At 61.4% G+C, this 19,008-nt stretch overlaps 1 protein-coding gene and 1 pseudogene across 2 annotated transcripts; both read right to left on the bottom strand.

The window, feature by feature from the left end:
• Positions 1-1,089: 1,089 nt before the first annotated feature.
• Positions 1,090-18,865, bottom strand: EARS2 (glutamyl-tRNA synthetase 2, mitochondrial). Of its 2 annotated transcripts, XR_004952333.1 has the most exons (10): positions 18,709-18,865; positions 16,171-16,326; positions 14,184-14,373; positions 12,794-13,266; positions 11,701-11,809; positions 9,352-9,505; positions 9,131-9,261; positions 6,780-6,915; positions 6,178-6,395; positions 2,916-5,512 (listed from the first exon to the last, which is right to left on the bottom strand). XR_004952333.1 is itself a non-coding variant. In XM_036225238.1 (9 exons), exons 1-9 carry the CDS (start codon positions 18,845-18,847, stop codon positions 6,312-6,314), a joined length of 1,572 nt encoding a protein of 523 aa, XP_036081131.1. In that variant the 5' UTR covers positions 18,848-18,865; the 3' UTR covers positions 1,090-6,311. The 2 variants fall into 2 exon arrangements, 1 of the variants encoding a protein (XP_036081131.1); XM_036225238.1 differs by having other exon boundaries at positions 1,090-6,395.
• LOC118607044 lies at positions 9,656-9,774 on the bottom strand (annotated as a pseudogene).
• Positions 18,866-19,008: the final 143 nt, after the last annotated feature.

Raw genomic sequence — 19,008 nt, 5'->3', positions numbered from 1 at the left:
TCCCAGCCCGACCCCAGATAAAGACACAAAGTCAAAAAGTGTGTTTCCCGTGCCACCTCAGCTCCAGAATGAGCCTGGCTCCACACGTCTCCATCTGATGGGTGCCCAAAGCACCTCTCTATGCGGAAATCACCCCGAACCTTCCCCTGAAGGGCGAGCGGCTGACCCGCTTGCTGTGCCGGGTTCTCCTCCACATACACCTGTTACCATTGTTATCTTAGCAAACCTGGGCTGCCGTAACGACGTACCACAGAGTGGGTGGCCCAGGCGACGACATCATTTCCCACAGCTCCGGAGGCTGGACATCCAGGATACAGGTGCTGCAGCCGGGGTGGCTGGTGTGAACCCACTTCCTGGTTTGCAAAGGCCGGACTGGCTTTCCTGGCTGTGGGCTTCCCCGGGCAGAGGAAATTCTGTATTTCAATGGAAACTATGCTTTGTGTAGAGCACGCACTTCTGTTAGCTGGTCGTGGTTCTTGGGAATTACCTTGCACGTCCTAAACTGTGCATGACAGAAAGCAGTAGAGTCATTCTTACCTAGAGACATGCGAAAGAATTCCGCGGGGTGGGGGTGGGGGTAGTGGGGGTGTAGGGCACACCCTCTCTGTGGAAAATCCAGTTTTGCCTCCATTTGCACATTCATGTCAATATTCCTGACCTATAAAAGTGCCTCGTCTCACGTTTCTTCACTGAGACTTGAGTAAAATCTTTAACATGTTTGCCTCTTGAAAATTCTAAACATCTGACCACACGGGGGCTGGTTTTTTCAGCGCGACAATGCCCGGAGGTGACCAGACGCCCACCGTGCCCCACCCCGGCAGGCAGGGTCGCTTTGCCAAGTATTCTAATATTTCTTGTACCTGCCTGATGTTCCTTCTTGCAAGCACCTCCACACGACTCACACTTTGGCATGTGGATCAGTGGTTTTCAAACATTTGTCGGAATCAGCTGCAGGAGAGCTTGTTCAAACCCAGAACGCAGGGCTCGCCCCAGTTTCTGATTCAGCGGATCTGGGGGTGGGGAGGGCGGGCCAGAAGCTGTCTTTCTAATTAGTCTCAGGCGATGCTGATGTTGCTGGTCTGGGGACCACAATGGAAAGGTTAAAGGGTAAGTGGGTGTTGAGGGTTTTGGGGGTTCAGGGCAGCCATCGGGTGCACGGGCTTTGGCTTCAGACAGAACCACGTTGTCGCCCCCGCCGGGCCTTCCGGGCCCCCTCGTTGATGCTCTTGCAGCCCTTCCTGCCCGGCCCCCCTGCTTTCCACGTGTCATGTGTGTGGCCCGTGGTCTGTGTCTCCTTTCCTGGGGCCCTCCTACTGCAGTCAGGATTGGGGGAGGTGGAGCAGGGGACAGAGCCGAAGAGACAGGCCTGCGAGAAGACTGTGACCCCAACATATTGCCCAGATATGAAGCATAAGCTGGAGATCCCCCGAACCAAACTTGCACAGCCTTCTAAATGTAAAAACATTCATATCCTGTGTTTCACTAACAAAAATAGCAAGCACGAGTTCCTGAGCGACGCGAAAACAGCATCCTAACTAAACGTGGTGACTCTGGCAGGGCCAGCACCTGTGCACTCAAGACACATCCTGGCCATCCCACCCAATCGGATGCGTGTCCAGCCTGTCACTCTGCGTTTATTAGGGACTAGGGGCACTGGTGACCATGGCAGCTGAGGCCCCTGTTCTCGTGGGCTTTACAACGACACTAACGAGTGACTGCAGACCTGATTACTTACACAATTATTTGCACAACCGATGTCAATCATGTGCTGGGGAAAAGCACAGGGTGCTGGTGATAAATGACAGGAAGGGGTCCTGGGGGGAAGTCGGAGGCTTCCTCGAGGAGGCAACCTGGAGCCGAGACCTGGAGGCTGGGAAGGAGGTGACCGGGCAAAGGGCGAGAAGAGCAAGTGGACAAGAGCACCCTGTGTGGCGGGAACGGGAGAACCGCAGCTGGAAAGACAGGGTCGGGCCGTGACGGGGGAACATGGCCTCGCTGTGACACCGGCCTCCGCCACGCTTCCCTTCCAGCCATCCCTGCCAGGTCTCCACGCGTCTCGGTCGGGCCTGCTCCGACCTCTTTGGCGTAGCTGCCAGAAGGATCCTTGAAAAAGACACTGATGTGATCACGTCACTTCCCTGCTTAAAGCACTTCAGCGGCTTCTCACTTCCCACCTCACGAACACGCCACTCTTACCTTCACTAACCGAACCCCCACTTTGTTCAGGTACCCACCCACGGCTCACCGACCCCACTCGGGCCGCAGCACTGGGTCTGACTGATCTGTGGGGACCCCCGCCCACTTCCCGGCAGTGATGGGTTCAAGAATGGGGAAGTCAAGTGGGGGAGGGAGTTTAGAGACAAGTTTCCTTGCTTTCAGGGAGAGCCACAGGAAACCACTCGGTCTCCCACCAGACAGGAAGGAGGAAGCGCAGACGGCCTGGGACTCTCGGCAGCCAGTTACGAGCCGAGGGAGCCAGATCGAGGCTGTTGCCGACCTGGGGCCAGCAGAGAAATGGGAAGACCTTGGGTCCTCAGCGACCTCACCCAACGCTCAGCCAACCCTCGAGCCTGCCTCGCCCCACGTTTCCCGTTAGGTGGGACGCTACGTCTTCCTGTGTAACCTGGTCTGAATCTTGAGTTTGGCCATTTGCGTCGGATGGCACTTCGATACTTTCAGTCCGCAAAGGCTGTTTGCACCTCTCTGTCTGGCTTCTTAGCCTCTTGTCCCACTCCTCCAGCTCCTACTCACGGCTCCAGTCACGTCCAACTTTGCGAAGTTCTCGTTTTCGTTCCCCTGCTTGGAGCATCCGTCCAATTCCCCTACAGCTGGGAAACTCCTACTCATCCCTCAGAGCCCAGACTGAGGGTCACCCTCCGACACCCCTCCCTGAACAGGTATCATGCAGAGGGTCCTCGCTTTCTGAATATTTATTATCCTGCCCCTGGGGAAGAAGCAATTTTATCGTAAGACAAACTGACGAACAAACAACTTCTCATCCTGGTCCCCACAATACGTTCCTCCGTGTTGAAACGTTCTACCTGTCGCCATCCTTTGGTCTCTGTCAGAGATCGCTCTCTCGCAGATAGCTGGATTCGGTGCAAGTAACAGGCCACAGCCCAGACTGCTGAGCACAGTTGAAAATCGTGCAAAAGAGATGAGACTTCCCGGAGTTGATGACCCAAACTGGGGAACTGCTGGAATCTGGCCGTCAGACCAGCTGGTGACTGCCGTGTCTGAAGAAGCCGACCTGACTGACGGGAGCCCTCATTCTTTTCATCACGAGATATCTACTTGACTCCCTACTACGTGTCAGGACGTGTACCAGCTGTTACGGTAATCACCAAGAGTAAGAAAAACCTATCTTTTAATCTTGTACTCGTTAAAGATACAGTAACCATGCACAAATACACCACAGAATTTGATACAGGGGTAACAAGGAGAAAACAATACAGTTGGCCAAGAGCTGTGTGAACGAGACTCCAAATTTGCTATAGAACGGCGGTCTCTCCTAGAAAGGATGTTCTGTAACTGCACCGAAAGGGCACGCCCAGAGCGCACTCCCCTGGCCAGGTGATTGGACCAGGGGCAGACGGCTGACCCAGGCTGGGCCAATCGGATTCTCCCCTGGGAGGTTGGACGTGGACTTCTCACTCTTTAACTGTGAGAGCAGGAGAAGAGACGGCTCAGCTGCAGCGCTGGGGGAGTTGCTGGCCAAGCGCAGAGAGGAGGAGAGAGAGGAAGGGGAGCAGACGGAGAGAGACATGTGTTAGAGGGTGAGGCCTGTGGGGTGAAGGGAGCGCCGCGGGCCCTGCTGGCTCCCAGGGACGGGTGCCGGTCTCCCGTGAGGCCGGCCGCGAGGCCTGCCCTTTGGATCCGCCTCCGTCTGGGCACGTTTCCACGTCGCACAAGCAAGATCCCCGATTTGGAGAACGCACTCCCGGTGACGGCAGCGGTGGTGCCAGATCACACTCGTCACGGGCCAGGTGCCGTTTTAGGAACTTTACACGCATCTACTTCCGCCCTCGCAGCTCTGTGAGATGGGTACAAACACTATTCCCGGTTCACAGACGGGGGAGCCGAGGCTCGGGAGCCGCGCAGTAAGCGGCAGGGCGGGCTCCTGAGCGCAGGCGTTGGCCCCACGGCCCCTGTCGCCACACTGTGGTCTCGGATCTGCCAAGGGACGGACCTGCGCTTATTTTAAACCCGGTTTTTCTTTAAAAAACAAACAAACAAAAAGTGCGGAGGGCGCGCGCTGCTTCTTAGACGAGTCACGCCCCCGGCTCAGCATCCCGACCGCGCGCCGTGCGTGGGCACCACTCTCCCCGACCCGAGCCGGCGTCCCGTAACTGTCCTGCACACGCGCGCGCGGCTCTGGCGCCACCCTGGACTTGAAAGCTGAGCTTGGACCCTGGACAGCGTTGGGGCTGAGCTTAAACCCCCGCTTTGCCTCACACTGTTGCCTCGGGAGAGCTCGTTAACTTTCCCGAGCCTCAGTCGGCCTGTTCTGACGTGGAGACGATGACGACGCTGACGACATCTCTCCCACGGGGTTTTGAAGACCCAGCATAGCGACGCGCTAAAGCGTCTGCCACGGGGACTCGCGCCTCAGACGTGGCTGTGCCTTGCGTAAACGCACCGTAAACCGCGGGCACCGTTCTGTGTCCCCGTCTCCACCGTCCCTTTTCCTGGAAAAAGCACCCTCGATTTCCTTTCTTGTCGGGCCTCTGGCTCTCCCAGACTTAAACTCCCACAAAATCAGACCGTCTAGGAGCCCACAGTCTCCACACAGGTGTGCAAGTGGCCTGGCTTCCCACTGTGTGAGCAAAGAACGTCAGCTGATACACCGTTAAAGCAAAGACGAGGTCTCCACGAAGCGTGACAAGTTCCCGAGCCCCCTTCCCGGCCCCGGACGAGCGCGTATATGCTCTGATGGGTGACGATGACCGCAAAGCCAGCGGCTTTAAACAGTGGGCATGGGTCATCTCCCAGTCGGCGCGTCTGACACCCGAGCAGCTTTGCTCAGTGGCGGTGGCCCGCGACGCCGGCCAGGGCACGGCCACCTGAAGGCTGGTCTGGGGCTGGAGGACCGAGCCCCAAGCCGGGCACTCCCCTGGCCAATGAGGGAGGCCTCGCTGGCAGGAGGCTGCCACACGGCGTCTCCACAGGGCTGCCCGAGGTCTGCGTGCCGTGCCAGCCGGCCTCCCGCAGAGAGGGACCCAGGGGATGAGATGGAGGCCACGTCGGCCGCCAGCCCGCTCGACCTGATTCCAGGGGGGGCGAGGGCTGGGCCGCCCGAGGTTGGCTGCCATGTGGGGGGTGGGGGGCCTGGAAGCCCTGGAGGAGCCCTGGCCGCCAGCCGCCACCCTCCTTCACTGAGCCGCTCCTATCCGCCCCACGCAGCACGCCTCACGCCGGAAGCCCAGACAGTGACTTACAGGAGGCGGATGGGAAGCGACAGACGCAGAACAGGCAGAGTGACGGGCTCCAGTCCAAGGACCGGTCTGGAGAGCTGGAAGAGAGGGGCAGACAGGCGTTCGGGGAGGGAGACGCAGGCCGGCCCCGCGCAAAAGCAGAGCAGCGTGAGACGCGTGTGCGGCGCCTCGGCCGCTGGGGGCCCTCTCTTCACAGCCCCAAAGACGGTCTGGCGTCCACTTCCGCCCTGCTTGTCGATCACCCTTTATTGCTCCAACTCCCATGGGGGCCTGCAAAGCGGAACCCACGAGTCCGGGCTGCTGCCACGCGGTGACAGGCTCCGCTGTGTTCCCTCAAAGCCCTTCCCCTGGCACCTCGGGCCATCGGGGTGGGCGTCCACCCCATCTGTACCCCCGTACACAGAGAATGTTAGCACACTGAGGCACCCGTGTGAGGACAGTGGAAAGCAGCCGTCGGCAAGCCAAGGGGAGGGCTCGTGAGAAGCGAAGCCTGTGAACACCCTGATGTCGGACTCTGGCCTCCGGAAGTCAGAAAATAACCTTCTGCTGGGTGAGGCCCCCCGACGGCAGCGTGCTGACGTGCCGGCCCGAGCACGCCGAGACACGAGCCGCATGGGCCGCTCTGGAAACGGGCTCCCGCCCCCGCTGCGGGGGCAGAGCCAGGACGAGACCCAGGCCTCCCCCGGGCCTCAGGGGGATACGGGGCTGGCTTCCCTGGCCTACGGCGGGGGTGTCAGTGCACCTGTGTGTGCCCAGACTGCCCCGCTCGGGTCCTTGGGCCAGCGCCCTGCTGGCCTGGGGCGGCTGCCACCCAGCCCCGAAGGCAGCGTCCACGCGCACAGGTCCCCAGGGCCAGCTCCGCCGCCGCTCGTCCCATTAGCTGGACAGCGCCTTCTGAATCCGCTCCCGCACTTCCTTGGGCCCCAAGAACACCATCATCTCAGCGACAGGGGGTCCTTGCTACAAAGAGAGAAAACATTGGCCATGGCATACATGGCCTGCGGGAGTCACTCCCCGGGCCACCCCGACACGGCCGCCCGCACCCGAAGGCGCAGAGCCTGCATCTCACTGTCTCTAAGGGCCAGGCCAGGCCTGCTCTCCCCCTGCTGATGTGCCTGTCAGCCCCATGGGCAGCCAGCCAGCTCCCTGAGGCACGAAGGCGGGGCGTATGCGCCTTTCCTCTCTGGGCCTAGCCCGGAGCGCGCACAGCGGGCGCTCAGCGGGGAGTGTTCGCGGACTGAGAGGGGAGCAGTCATGTCGCATTCATCACTGTAACCCCCACCCGAGCTCAGTGCCTGCCACACGAGGGCTGCAGGGAGCAGCCCGGCCACCGGCCCGCCTCACCGGCTGTCCACTGAGGGCCACGCGGAGGAGTTTCATCACGTGACTGTGTTTGGTGCCTTCCAGGCCGTCTGACATCTTCTTCAGCTCAGCGTTCAGTGTGTCCTGAGTTAAGCTCCCAGCGGGTCCTTCGAAAAGCCTAGAAGAGGCCAGTCTGTGAGAGGCTGCAAGGCCGCGGCACGCGGGTGGGAGGGGACGCTGCAGATTATCGATCAGCTACGACGCGGCGGCGCAACCACCATTCGAGCCTGCCCAGGGAGGGGGTGGGGTACCTCCGCTCCCCCACCCCTTCTGAGTTAGGGAAGAAAAGACACGTGGGAGACCACCCACGGAGGACCCCGGCACGTGGGCGTCACACGGGCGGACTGGGCGGGAGCCGTGACAGGAGGGTTTACTGCCTGCCCCCTCTGCGCAGGCCCCGGGCCTCGGTCTGCTCACCTGTCAAGCGGGGATGACAAGAGCATCTGAACCTCACAGGGCTACCGGGGGCTACGTCAAAACTCAAAGCACTAAGCACGTTGGCTGAACACGTGGTCAGCACCCCGCAGTGCCAGAACTCACGTTTCAATAAAAACCATTAGCCAACACCCACGACACCCAAGAGCTCAGACATATCGCACGAGGACCTGAAGAGAAACCCGGGGTCGGGTTAGACGCAGGGCGCAGGGCGGACAGATGAAGCCCTCTGGGACAGCCTGACGCAGCGCCAGGCCCGGGGCACGGGGACGCAGCACAGAGGGGCAGGGAGAGAGAGCTGAGGAGACTCCGCCCCAGGAAGGGCCCTGCCGCCAACTTGCTGCGACTCTCGCCTGCCCACAGTCCAGAGCACTTCGGGGTCGAGGTCCGGCGGGCCAGCGGCCACCGCCCACCGTCCTGGCCGTCCAGCTGAGAGCTCACTGCTCTGTTGAAGCTGGACTTACAGAAACCTCCTCCAGCCTGATTCCGACACAGGACAAGAGCAGGGTGCGGCGGGGGGTAAGTGTGCCCGCCCCGAAGACAGGCTGAGCAGGAGCTCGTCACTGCTGCGGACAAGCGGCCCGCCACGCCCGCTCTGACCAGCAGGCTCAGGACTGGTCCAGACAGCCCCACGCCAAGGCCGGCGGTGTGCAGACCTGCTGGCTCGAGCCTGGGAGTGCGGGCTTCCTCACTAACCCCGGACCTGAGCGACCGAGTCCCAACTCGAGACAAAAGTAACTCTCACTGCGTTGTTAGCTAGGCCCCGTGATTGCTCTTATTACAACGTGGGAGAGAGAAGCATCGATGACATAAAACGTCACGTGGGAAAAAAGAGACCCGCCTCGGTGTCGGCGGAGGGGAAGCAGCCCGGCGAGGAGCCAGCCGGTGAAGAGGGACAGGTCCCAGGCAGCCAGCAGTGGCAGCTCAGGACACGTGGGAGCTGGCCCAGGGCGTGGCCCAGGCCGTGGTGTGGGCAGAGGGGACTTCGGCCGACCTGGCAGCTTCTGATGGTTTGTGTGTCAGCTTTCCAGCCCGAGTGCCTCTAAGATCAACCCCCACGCACACAGGGCAGCTCGGACCGCGCCTTCCAGACTCCCTTGCAGCGCGGCGTGGCCACCAGACAGGCGTTTTGACCCGCGGGTACGGGTGGAAACGGCGTCACTTGTAAGTCGGGTGCTTGGGGGCAAGGAACACTTTGTGCCCCTCCCCTTGCCTCCTTCCGCCTCTGGCTGAACCATGGCTGGCCCGGGAGCCACCGTGAACCACGCAGACAGGAGCGAAACCCGGGGTGGCAGCGACATGGAGAAAAGCCGCCCGCCCTGAACAGCCCGCTCAGGGCGGCGCACTCCTGCGCCTGGGGGGGAACCCGCCCCCCCGTCCGCTTGTCCGCGGCCAATGCAGTGGCCGGCGTGGGGCACACAGTCAAAGGGACGCAGAGAGAAATTAAGTCTAGGTGATCAACTTTGGGCTCCTGCATTAAGCCTCAAGTCAGCCCTGTCCTGGCCACCGTGATCGCACAGACCAGTCGCTCCCTCCTCCGGCTGGGCGCCGCCCTCGTCACCGCAAGCACGCTGCACTGTCACAGCGAGAACCCGCTCGGCGGCGCCTTGGAGCTGAACAAACAGAAACTCAGAGAGGTGCCTGACTCGGCCCAGGTGACACCATCTGGCAGGTGAAACAGCGCGGTGATGACAGGTGGAGCCAGATGGGCCCAGGTGGTCGCAGCCCGGAGCCTGAGCACGCCACCTCTTCAGGGGACCCTCGGCTCCTCGGGGCTCCCCCTACCAAGTGCCTCTCACCAGCCACCGGGCTGTGCTGTGGGTGCAACGGCCAAGCCCTGGGACAAGGGGGCCCTGGGAGGGAAGAAGGGTACAGAGCCGCGGCCCGCGGAGACTCACCCCAGCACGCGCGTGGCGATCACGTCCACCTGCTCTGAGAGGGCGCCCAGCTGGGCTCGCCCCACGGCCGGGCGAGCCCACAGGTACGCGTGCGCTGGCGACACCAAGTCCTGCAGGCGGCAGATGTGACCCTGGGGGAAGAGGCAGCCACCGGATGCACTGAGGACAGGGCTGGCACTCCGGACGGGGAGAGCGGGGGCCACCCACGCCCGTCTCCACACCTGTCTCAGCAGGATGACCCTCTCCACGTAGGCGGGGTCCAGGACAGCGCTATCCAGATGCTGGCCCCCGAACGCCTCCCCCACGAGCACCTGCAGCTGCTGCACCAGCTGACGCCTCTGGGTCTCGTCGCCCACCAGCCGGCGGAGGTGCAGCCTGCAGCAGGGGCCAAGAATCTCTTTTCACTTGTAGGAAGAAAGAAAGGGGTCTGGGCAAGGCCTGAAGCAGGTGCCCTAAGGGCCCCAAGCGCCCTGGAGACAGGCGTCCAGTGCTTTTAAAGCTGTAGGTACCGTTTTTTTTGTTTAATGCCTACAGCACCTGGTCTTCCTAGGTGGTCTCCCATCCAAGTACTAACCAGGTCTGACCCTGCTTAGCTTCAGAGGTCAGACGAGGTAGGGCCTGTTCAGGGCGGCCTGGCCACAGACCGTAGGTACCGTTTTAAACTAGGAAGAGGGCACACACACACGGAGATTTCTGGCTGCAAAGGGCCCCCATGGCCCAGACTTCGGCTAGCCCGAGCGCAGCGGAGGCGGCCCCGTTTGGACCGACAGGTCGCTCATCTGCAGTCCCCTGCCCCGTGTGTCACCCGGGCCGTCTGCCCGGCCCCTGCAGGCACCCGTTCACAACGTGGAAGCAGACTGCCAGCTTCCTCGCACAGCTTGAGGGGGGGCTGCAGCACAAAGGGCGGAGGCCAAGGACGCGAGTCTTTAAGATTCCGGGCCATTCGACAACTAGAGGGCAGAGCTGCATGAATTCAGTGCTCCCTGTGAAAAAGTTCAGGTTTGCCCGTCAGCTCCAATTTTCTGTCTTCCAGAATTCTCCTACCTGCCTGGTTTCTTCCTTCAGAAGCAGCAAAGCCTCTTGCGGTCCAACCCTGCGGCTAGACCCCGTCAGTCCTCGATCCCCTCGGCTGCCTCGACCAGACGGACTCGAGTGGGAGAGAATGAGAGGTGGCGGGCTGAGGGCCACCCTGCAGGAGCCCGACCCCGGTCCCCGGCACAGGAGGCAGGCGGCCCGGGGTGGGGACGCCCCACAGGCCCTGGAATTGGACAGGCTTGCGAGGGAGGCCAGCCCGCCAGGCCTCCTCAGCGATTCGCATGACCACCGGGAGCCAGGAGGGCCGCCTGTCGTGTGGGGACGACAGCGGGCCTCCCTGATGGGTGCGTGCAGGCTGGGCGGCGGGCCGTGAGCACCGAGCACAGGCCGGCAGCTGCGGACGGGGGACTGAGCGCAGGCTGCGGCGTGCCAGTGTGTCAGCGGGCGGCCTAAACGCGCCAGGGTTTTTCAAAGGAATTAAGGAAAAGCGCGTGAAGCTGGTGTTGAGGCTGGTCCCGGGGGGAGGCGGCAGCAGGGAGGGAAAGACCGACGACCCTCTGTCCCTGCTCGCGATCACACGCGTGGGTCAGTGCCTGGGACAAGCCAGCGCCGCGTGACGCTCAGTCCCCGTCCTGCTTCCGGACACTAGGCCTGCGGTGCTGTGATGACCACTGCTGCTGTCCTCGCCACCGTGCCTGGGATGGTCGCGGCGCTGGCTTCGAGGAAGGGCACGCCTCGGGCAGCAGGTGCTGCCTCCGCCCTCAAACGCCCCATTCGAGAGCCGCCCGCCGTGTGCTGCGTGACCCGGGGCCGGCCACGTGACTCCCCTGCACCTCGGCTCAGGTGTATGACGGGGCAAAAGCACTCAGCTGACCTCGCGGGCCTGAGGGACGGAGGTGAAGTGGCAGCCGTGCACGCCACTGTGAGTCCCTGGGCCACCCGGGAGCACCCGGAAGCCCCCGCCTCCAAACCAGCGCTCGGGGGGGCATTGGCAGGTCCCGTCCCCCAAGTCCCAGCTGGCCTGCTGGTCCAGCGCCGCGGGGCCTGTCCACAGCGAGCCGACAGCGACTGTGTTTGGAGGGCCCGGGGAAGGACCGCTGGGAACACGGGACCGATGCCACGGACGGTGCCTGTCCGGGGTCGGCAGGTGTGCGCGGGGGTTCGGAAGTGACAACGCTCCTGCCAGGCGGGGGTGGCCGGCATGTGTGGGGCGGCCGGGCGTGCCAGCATGGCAGGCATGCCCCCGCTGAGTCCAGGCTGTGCCAAGGGCTGAGATCGGGCAGCCAATTCAGTCCGACTCTCACGATGCGGCACAGGGGTGGGGGTGGGGGTCCTGTGATTAGCCACTTTTAGAGGAGAGGAAGCAGTAGCTTGAAGACCTCAGGTAACCGACCCGTGGGCACACGGCACCAGACACCTGGGACCCCGGCCAGTACCAGGTGTGCGCGGCTCCGGAGTGCACAGGACCCTTGGCTATGGACCGGTCCTCAGCCAGAGGGCCCTCCCCTGCCAGGCCCCGCCAGGCTCCCACGCACCTGTTGAACTCCGGGAGCTTCTCCAGATCCAGCAGGGCGGAGTGGCTGCTGATCCGGGTCAGGTCGAACTGCGCAATCAGCTCGGGCAAGGTCCTGCCCATCTGGTTCTCTGTGAGGGAGGCAGGCCCGGCCCCTCAGCTCGCTCCCTCCTTCCCCCTCCCCCTCCGCCCCACCCCCACTTTCAACCCTGAGGGAGGCTGAGTGGGCACTCCCTGGGTTCCCCCTCCCAGCCTGACCTAAGGATTCACTTCTAGCTACTTTACACATCAAAGGCCCGAGAGAGCTTTCAATTACAGAAGAAATTGTCATTAAGGAAAAAAGAGTCTGAGATGGTCAGGCTAAACCCGCCCTTGCTGCCCACAGATGTGCTCACCGCCCAGCAGTGCCCGGGGACCCTGACCCCAGGGGTCTGGGTGGGGCCCAAGGCGCAAGGCACAAGCTTCCTGGGTGACTCTGAGGACAGCAGCGTCGACTGTGACTGTCCCGGGGCTGTTCTTGCTCCGTCTCTAACCAGATGGGTGACACTGGCTACCTACTTCACCCCTCTGAGCCTCGCGACCCTCTTACAAACAGAGGTGACAAACACCTCTCGAAGGTCTTCTAAGGATTAAATACGAGCAGGATGAACGACAAGCAAACTGCTACTGTCGCATTTTGGAAGTTCCTCCACAGAGGTCCCCCTATTCGGTGCCTCTCTAGGATCTGGGGCTCAGCTTGGAATGTACTGGGGTCGCAGAAACACCAGTGATTCCGTCAGCGGATGGACCTGTCCTAGTGCGGACGTAACCGCCATAACCCCGGGAGCGGTGCTGGGCGCCTTGCGCTCACTGAACCTCACAGAGGCCCGAGGCGGACACTTGGCCGCGTCTCACAGACAAGCAGCAGAGGTCCGGGGACCGCGCGCTCCCTGGGAGCGGGGGCTACGTCCATCTTGTCTCAGAGGCCGCAGCGCTCAGCAGCACCTGGCTCAATAAACATCTGTGGGGTGAAGGACCAGCTTGTGCTGGTCCCCAGAGCTGTGGGTGGCACGGCAGGACCGGGGATCGGGTGGGCCCGAGCCGAAGGCCCAGCTCCTCGCGGTGGGGGCACCTACCTGCGAACCCCGAGCCGCAGTTGGTGATGATGTCGAGCAGGGCGCCCGGCAGGAAGCCGGCGGCGGCGAAGCGCTCCAGGAAGATGTCGCCCTGCCTCTTGGACAGCTTGCTGCCGTCTCTGTTGAGGAGCAGTGGCAGGTGCGCGAAGCGCGGCGGCCGCCAGCCCAGGGCCCGGTAGAGGAGCAGGTGCTTGGAGGTGGACACCAGCCACTCCGAGCCCCGCAGCACGTGGCTCACGCCCATGTGGTGGTCGTCCACCACGCAGGCCAGGTGGTACGTGGGGAAGCCGTCGCTCTTCAGGATGACCGGGTCCCCCTCCACGCTGGCCACTTCGTGCCGATTCCAGCCGTACACCAGGTCCTGGAAGGCTGGCGCCTCCTCCTCCAGCCGGAAGCGGACGGCGGGCTTGGGGTGCTTGGCCAGCTTCTCGGCCACCTGCCGCGGGCTCAGGTCCCGGCACCGATTGTCGTACCTGTTGGGAAGCGGGGCGGCACAGGGTAAGAGCACCGTGACGGGCACGAGCCCTGCCTACGTCCGATAACCGGACGGCCTTGGCGAAAAGCACGGCCTCTGTCGGGGCGCAAGGGCACCGTTCCTGATGAAAGAGCAGCAAACGTCGTGACCTCGTCTACCAGGCCAATGCTGCGGCAAACGTCGTGACCTCGTCTACCAGGCCAATGCTGTGGCAAATGTCGTGACCTCGTCTACCAGGCCACCAAAACTGGAGCTTGGGGCACGATGCCACTGATGGGGGTGCAAGCGGGGGCACACGTGACCCCGCAAGCCACATCTCGGCAGGTCCCCAACACACCCACGTGTGCAAAGTCACCACTGGTTTTATAACAAGATCGGAAGTGGCATCGGGGATCCCTGGTACGGGACTGACTGCGTGACGATGACACCCCCACACAGCCGGGCAACGCTACACGGGCCGAGGAAACACCGTGGACTGACGGGGCCCGGCCCTCGGGACAGGAAGTTGCCCGATCCGTGTGCCGGGCGCCACCGTGTGAATGGGGGAGAGGAGGAGGCACACACACTTGTCAGCGTGCATGCGGTGACTCCGAGAGATGTGAGCCGGCTCCAACGCCACCTGTCTCTGGGGAGAGAACCAGGCAGCCAGAGTCAGGGCTGGGAGAGCTCCCCGCACACGTGAGAACCCCGGAGCGCTGCTGACAGCCTTGTGGGGACGCGGGGGCCGACCCTGGCGAGCAGAGCCTTGAGGTGACAGCACGCTGGCCTGGACCTTGACCGCAGTGTTGAGAGAAACCCTGAGCTCAAGGTCCAGGTGAGCCGAGCCCAGACTCTGGACCCCCAGAAACCGTGCGGTCTGAAGTCTGGGGTAACAGCTCACGGACACGCGCGGCCGTGGTGGGCCGGGGCTCTCACCGGGGCGTCTGCCGGCTCCTCAGCGCCTCCTTCTTCAGCAGCTCCAGCCGCTGCAGGGAGCAGAAGCAGCGGTACGCGGCGCCCGTCCGCAGCAGCGCGTCCGCAGCCTGGGCGTACAGCTCCAGCCGCTGGGACTGCAGGTAGGGCCCGGCAGGGCCTCCCCGGCGCGGGCTCTCATCAGGTGGGATGCCTGGGGCACAGACAGAGAACGGTCCCCACAGTGACCGGGATGCTCGCGGCGCCGGTTCCCCAGCACGTGACCCTCCGGGCCTCGCAGCGGCCCCGAGCTTGGCACCGCCTCCGCTTCCCTCTCACAGATGAAAAGCCACAGCAGCGGCCAGCGCCCCGGCCGCATGGCCTGGTGGACGGAGCTTGGGCGGAGGCGTGAGGCTCCTGTCCACACTCTTCCGCCCACTGTTCCGCTGGGAGGGGAACTGTGCAGGCCTAGAAGGCCGGGTCCGGGGAAAGCAGCGTGCTTCTGGGCTCCTGGCTCTGCCCGTGACAAGTCGCCGGGTGTGAGAGCGCCCAGCGTCCAGCGCCTGCCGGCTGCATTTCTGTTCTGTGACCCCCGTGAAGCCTCTGAACCACCGTGCCAGGTAGAAGCCCTTGTCCCCACTCGTTAAGGAGGATGCTGAGGCACAGGGAGGCCTGCTCACACTGTGTGGCCAAGGACAAGGGGCGTGACGAGATTTCGCGCCCCGGCGGCTGACCTCGAGTCCACGCCCCGACCCACTCACTGCACTGCCTCTCTGCCCCCGCAAACGCGGGGTGGGCAGCTCGGCCGAGGGGCTGCGGGCCTCCCGCACGGCCGCGCTGCACGAGGGGCTCCGGGAGGGGGGACAGGCGCCTCGCCGCACCCCTCATGCCCAGGAGGGTGTCCACAGGCAACCGGGTCCTCGCTGGGGCCTCGCGGCGTTCACGCTCTGCCTCCTGCCACCCTGGCTGCCCTCGCCCCTCCGGCGGCCGCTCCGCTCACCGCGCGTGGGCCGCACGGGCCCTGGGCTGCTCGGCTGGTGCGCACAGCAGCTGGGCGACCAGCAGGCAGGTCCACGGGGCCTGTGCACCTGCTGTTCCTGCGGCCCTGTCACCCTCCCCCCAGGGAAGAAACAGGGCTGGCCCCTGACTTCCCGCACGTCTCTGCTCTCCTGCCACGGGTCACCTCTGCGGTGAAGGCCACCACATCCAAAAGCAGCACCCCCGGGCTCCCAGCCCGCCCCTCCCCCAGCGGCACTGTCACTCGGCGTCGTGAAGAGCATGCCTTCGGCAGTTTGCCCGCTGCCCCGACTCACTGAGCACAGAGCTGGAACACTGCCTGGGCCACAGGACGTGACCTTGGTGAGTGCCTGTCTTTATCTGGCTCACCTTGACTGCTACCACTTCAACAACAGAAGTCAGTAAGGAAATCGGCTTCTGCCCTTTATGAATCCAGAGTTAATAGTTCACCTGAGATAAAATACACATCTCAAAATAGTCTTGGTATTTCTTCTGGGGGCGCTTAACTAGTCATACCTGTCCGGCAGGCAGGCAACTGTGGGCCTGGAGGACGCATTGCACCCGTCCTTGTCCTCCTGAGCCTGGCTGTGCTCAGGGCCGGCCTGCCCACGAGGAGGAGGACTTCAGGGGCTGCACACTGTTTTGTCAGCTCATGCAACGTGGTTAAAAACAACAAAAGTCCCCAAAACCTGAGTTTAGATTTTAACAGGGAAACAGTCACTAAAAAACAATGATGACCAAAAAAACCCAGAGCCTGGCCGCACTGGGAAATGAGCAGAGCTCACCGGCGGGCCCAGCGCTCCCGCGCAGGGAGCAACAGGACTCTCAAAACAGCCCTGGAGTTTGACTTCCAGGAGCTTCGGCATCTCTTCAGGTGGCTCCTGCCACCCTGGGCGGCACACGTGTACCCACGCCTCTAGGAGTTCTCCATCCGGGCTCCCTTCCTGCTCCCTCTTCCCTCCCTAGAGCAGGGCCCCTTCCCTGCCAGCCTCACCTGCCCACTCCAGCATGTCCTCAATATTCTCCGCTGCCCCGGGCACGAGGCGGGTCTGGTCCGTGTCCTCCAGCCGCAGAATGAAGCTACCTCCATGCTTCTTGGCGAAGATGTAGTTGTACAGGGCAGTGCGGAGGCCGCCCAGGTGCAAGAAGCCTGATGGGACACAAGACGGGACGTGAGCTGACGGGTTTCAGCCGAGCAGCAAGCTTGCGACAGAATGTCGCAACGAATAGCAAAGCCCGAGAAACAGCTACCCCCAGCCCTGTCGCATCTGTCCGACCAGCACCCAGTCAGACCACCACAGAGGACAGGGGTGGTGTGCCATTGGGGAGCATGTCACTTTGCAAAAAGGCTCCAGCTGCACCCATCATTCTACTTTGAGATTTGCCTCAAGGCCAAGCGTCACCCAGAGGAGAAGCAGAGGGATTATTCGCTGAAGTTATTCACACGTGCGTACAACTTATGCAGATTCAACGATGTACGTGAGCAAAAAAAATTAATTACAAACTAAAAACACGGTAAAGTGACATCTTGCCTGTAGCTTCTATGCACTGTCATGACTAACCTCGTCCTATACCTCGGATTTTATCTACTCTAGACGTTTACCTTCAGTGCTGACTTTAAACACTGACCGAAAGTGACATTCGATTCCATGATACTTCTCCTCGGCCAAGTTTAAACTCCTAAGATTTTACTTTTACATCACTCCCGACTGAAAACTTAAAATGAAGTTTTCCCAGGGCTGTCACTTCCGCTTCCCTTTCCGTCTGCGGTCCAGCCCACAGCCCTGCCTCCACAATGAGCGGAGCTGCATCTCCAGGTATCGACGGGGGCCCAGGACAGGAAAAGCGCTGATGGGGTCAGGCAGACGCAACGCTATGTGTGTGACCCTCCAGCTGGTTATTGCAAGGTCACCAGAAAACCAGTGGTCCCTAAGATAGAAGACAAGGGGTCCAGGAGTTGAAAGCGAGGCCTCTTACATCAAATGGACCTGAATTCAAAATCTGCATCCACCATTTACTAGTCGCTATCCCTTGGGCACTCTACTTTTGTGAGTCTCAACGTCTTCATCTCTTAGAGGGATCAAAAACAGAAATTTGAAACCTTCCTAAAAGGCCTGCTGGGAGGCCTAAATGCTGACCAAAGTATACCCTTCGATTAATTTTAGCTATTGTAATGATCTGCTTATTGCTTAGTTTCCTCTGTCTATAGTCAATCGCCTTTCCTATATGCCCTTTTCCTGCAAATCAGCAAGGAAACACGAATTATAATCATCACAATAGAAGTTACTGTTTATTAAGTGCTTCCTGTGAGTACCAGACTTTGCTAAGTGCTTCAGCTACATCAGCTCAAACTCATGGAACAGGTACTATCACCCGCCCTGTTTGACAGATGGTAAAACTCAGAGGCTCAGAAAGAGTTAAGTAATTTGCCCAAGTCATACAGCTAAGAAAGGTGTGACTTGGACAAATTAGGAAGCCAAAAATTTGGACCCAGACCATCCCAGGCCTTGCTCCTCAATGCAAACTGCCCACAGGTACTGGTCTGCAAACTGTCACTAGTTCACAAGCAAATAAGTACGGAAGTTGAGAATGAAATGTTCAGAAACTCACAGCAATCTGACAATCATTTTCTAACTGTTTAAACTAATAAAAAGGAAGACCCATATTTTAAGGTTTTCATCTTCCTTGTAATTCACTTAATTTTGTAAAAGTATTGGTTCATAATCGATTGTAAATTAGAAACCAATCTTTTTACCATGGATGGTCTGAGACGCACTCTCTACAGTATACTGCCTACCAAGGAAGATCCTGTCACTCTGGGTGGCCGCGACCATGCCACAAAAGTAGGCTTAGACAGACGCTGGGGCCCAGAATGAGAGGCCTGCTCTTTGTGGGGAAGGCAGTGAGAGTGTAGCCTTGGTGACAACAGAATTGTGGGAACTGGTGGGGGTCCTGACAAGATCCCCAATAGCATACACTGGGCCCCTGCCCCGCTCTTGTTGGTGCTGAGCTCCAACACCAACCACAGGGCCTGTGCCCCCGCAGTTTCTTCTGCCCAGAAGGCTCCTCCTGTGGGCTTCGCGGAGTCTCTGCTCAGACGTCAGCAAGGCCTTCCTGAGCATCCTACCTAACCCGGGTCCCCTACGCCGCTTCATTTCCCGCATGGCACCCGTGACTGCCAGTATTTTTATACGTGCTTGTCGCGGTCACTACGTGTAGGCTCAGTGGGAGCAGGGGCCCCACTTTCTCGGCACCACTGTACGCCAGCGGAGCAGTGCCTGGCAGTTTCTACTTCGCACACATTTACCGAACACGTGAAAAAGACCGAAAGAGACGGTACAGACTAATGGACACAAAGAAACTCTTGGCAATGCGAGTAATTTCCGCTCGTGGGCCTGTTTCAGTCTCTGTAAAATGGGGTCGCACTGCCCGCCCAGTCTGACTCCACCGGAAGGGGTTCGTTCTAGCGCGTTCGGGGGGCGGGCACGCGACAGTGGGCCTCGGCCTGCAGCGTCACGGCCGCCAAGGTTACCTGTGGGGCTGGGAGCGAACCGCACTCGCACCGCAGCCCCGGGGTCAATGCCCAGGCTGGCCTCGCGCCGTCCCAACGAGCGGCCCAAGGCCGCCGGGGGCCCGTCCGGCCGCAGCAGCCGCCTCAGGAGCGCCGCCATGTGGGGTGGACTCGACCACGTGGGCTCCTCGTGCATCATTTCCGGGGACTCCTCCCAGCCAATCCGCTCCCGCCACAGCGGGCGAAGCCCCGCCCCTTAAAGGCGCAGGCCGCGAGCCCACGCCCCCTGCACGGCCGCGGCCCGGCTCGGCCTCCAGGGGC

The sequence above is a fragment of the Rousettus aegyptiacus genome, unplaced genomic scaffold (genome assembly GCF_014176215.1).
Source record: "Rousettus aegyptiacus isolate mRouAeg1 unplaced genomic scaffold, mRouAeg1.p scaffold_m13_p_8, whole genome shotgun sequence".
Taxonomy (NCBI): Eukaryota; Metazoa; Chordata; class Mammalia; order Chiroptera; family Pteropodidae; genus Rousettus; species Rousettus aegyptiacus.
The sequence above is the reverse complement of the archived record's forward strand: the minus strand, read 5'-3'. Positions and strand labels throughout refer to the sequence as shown.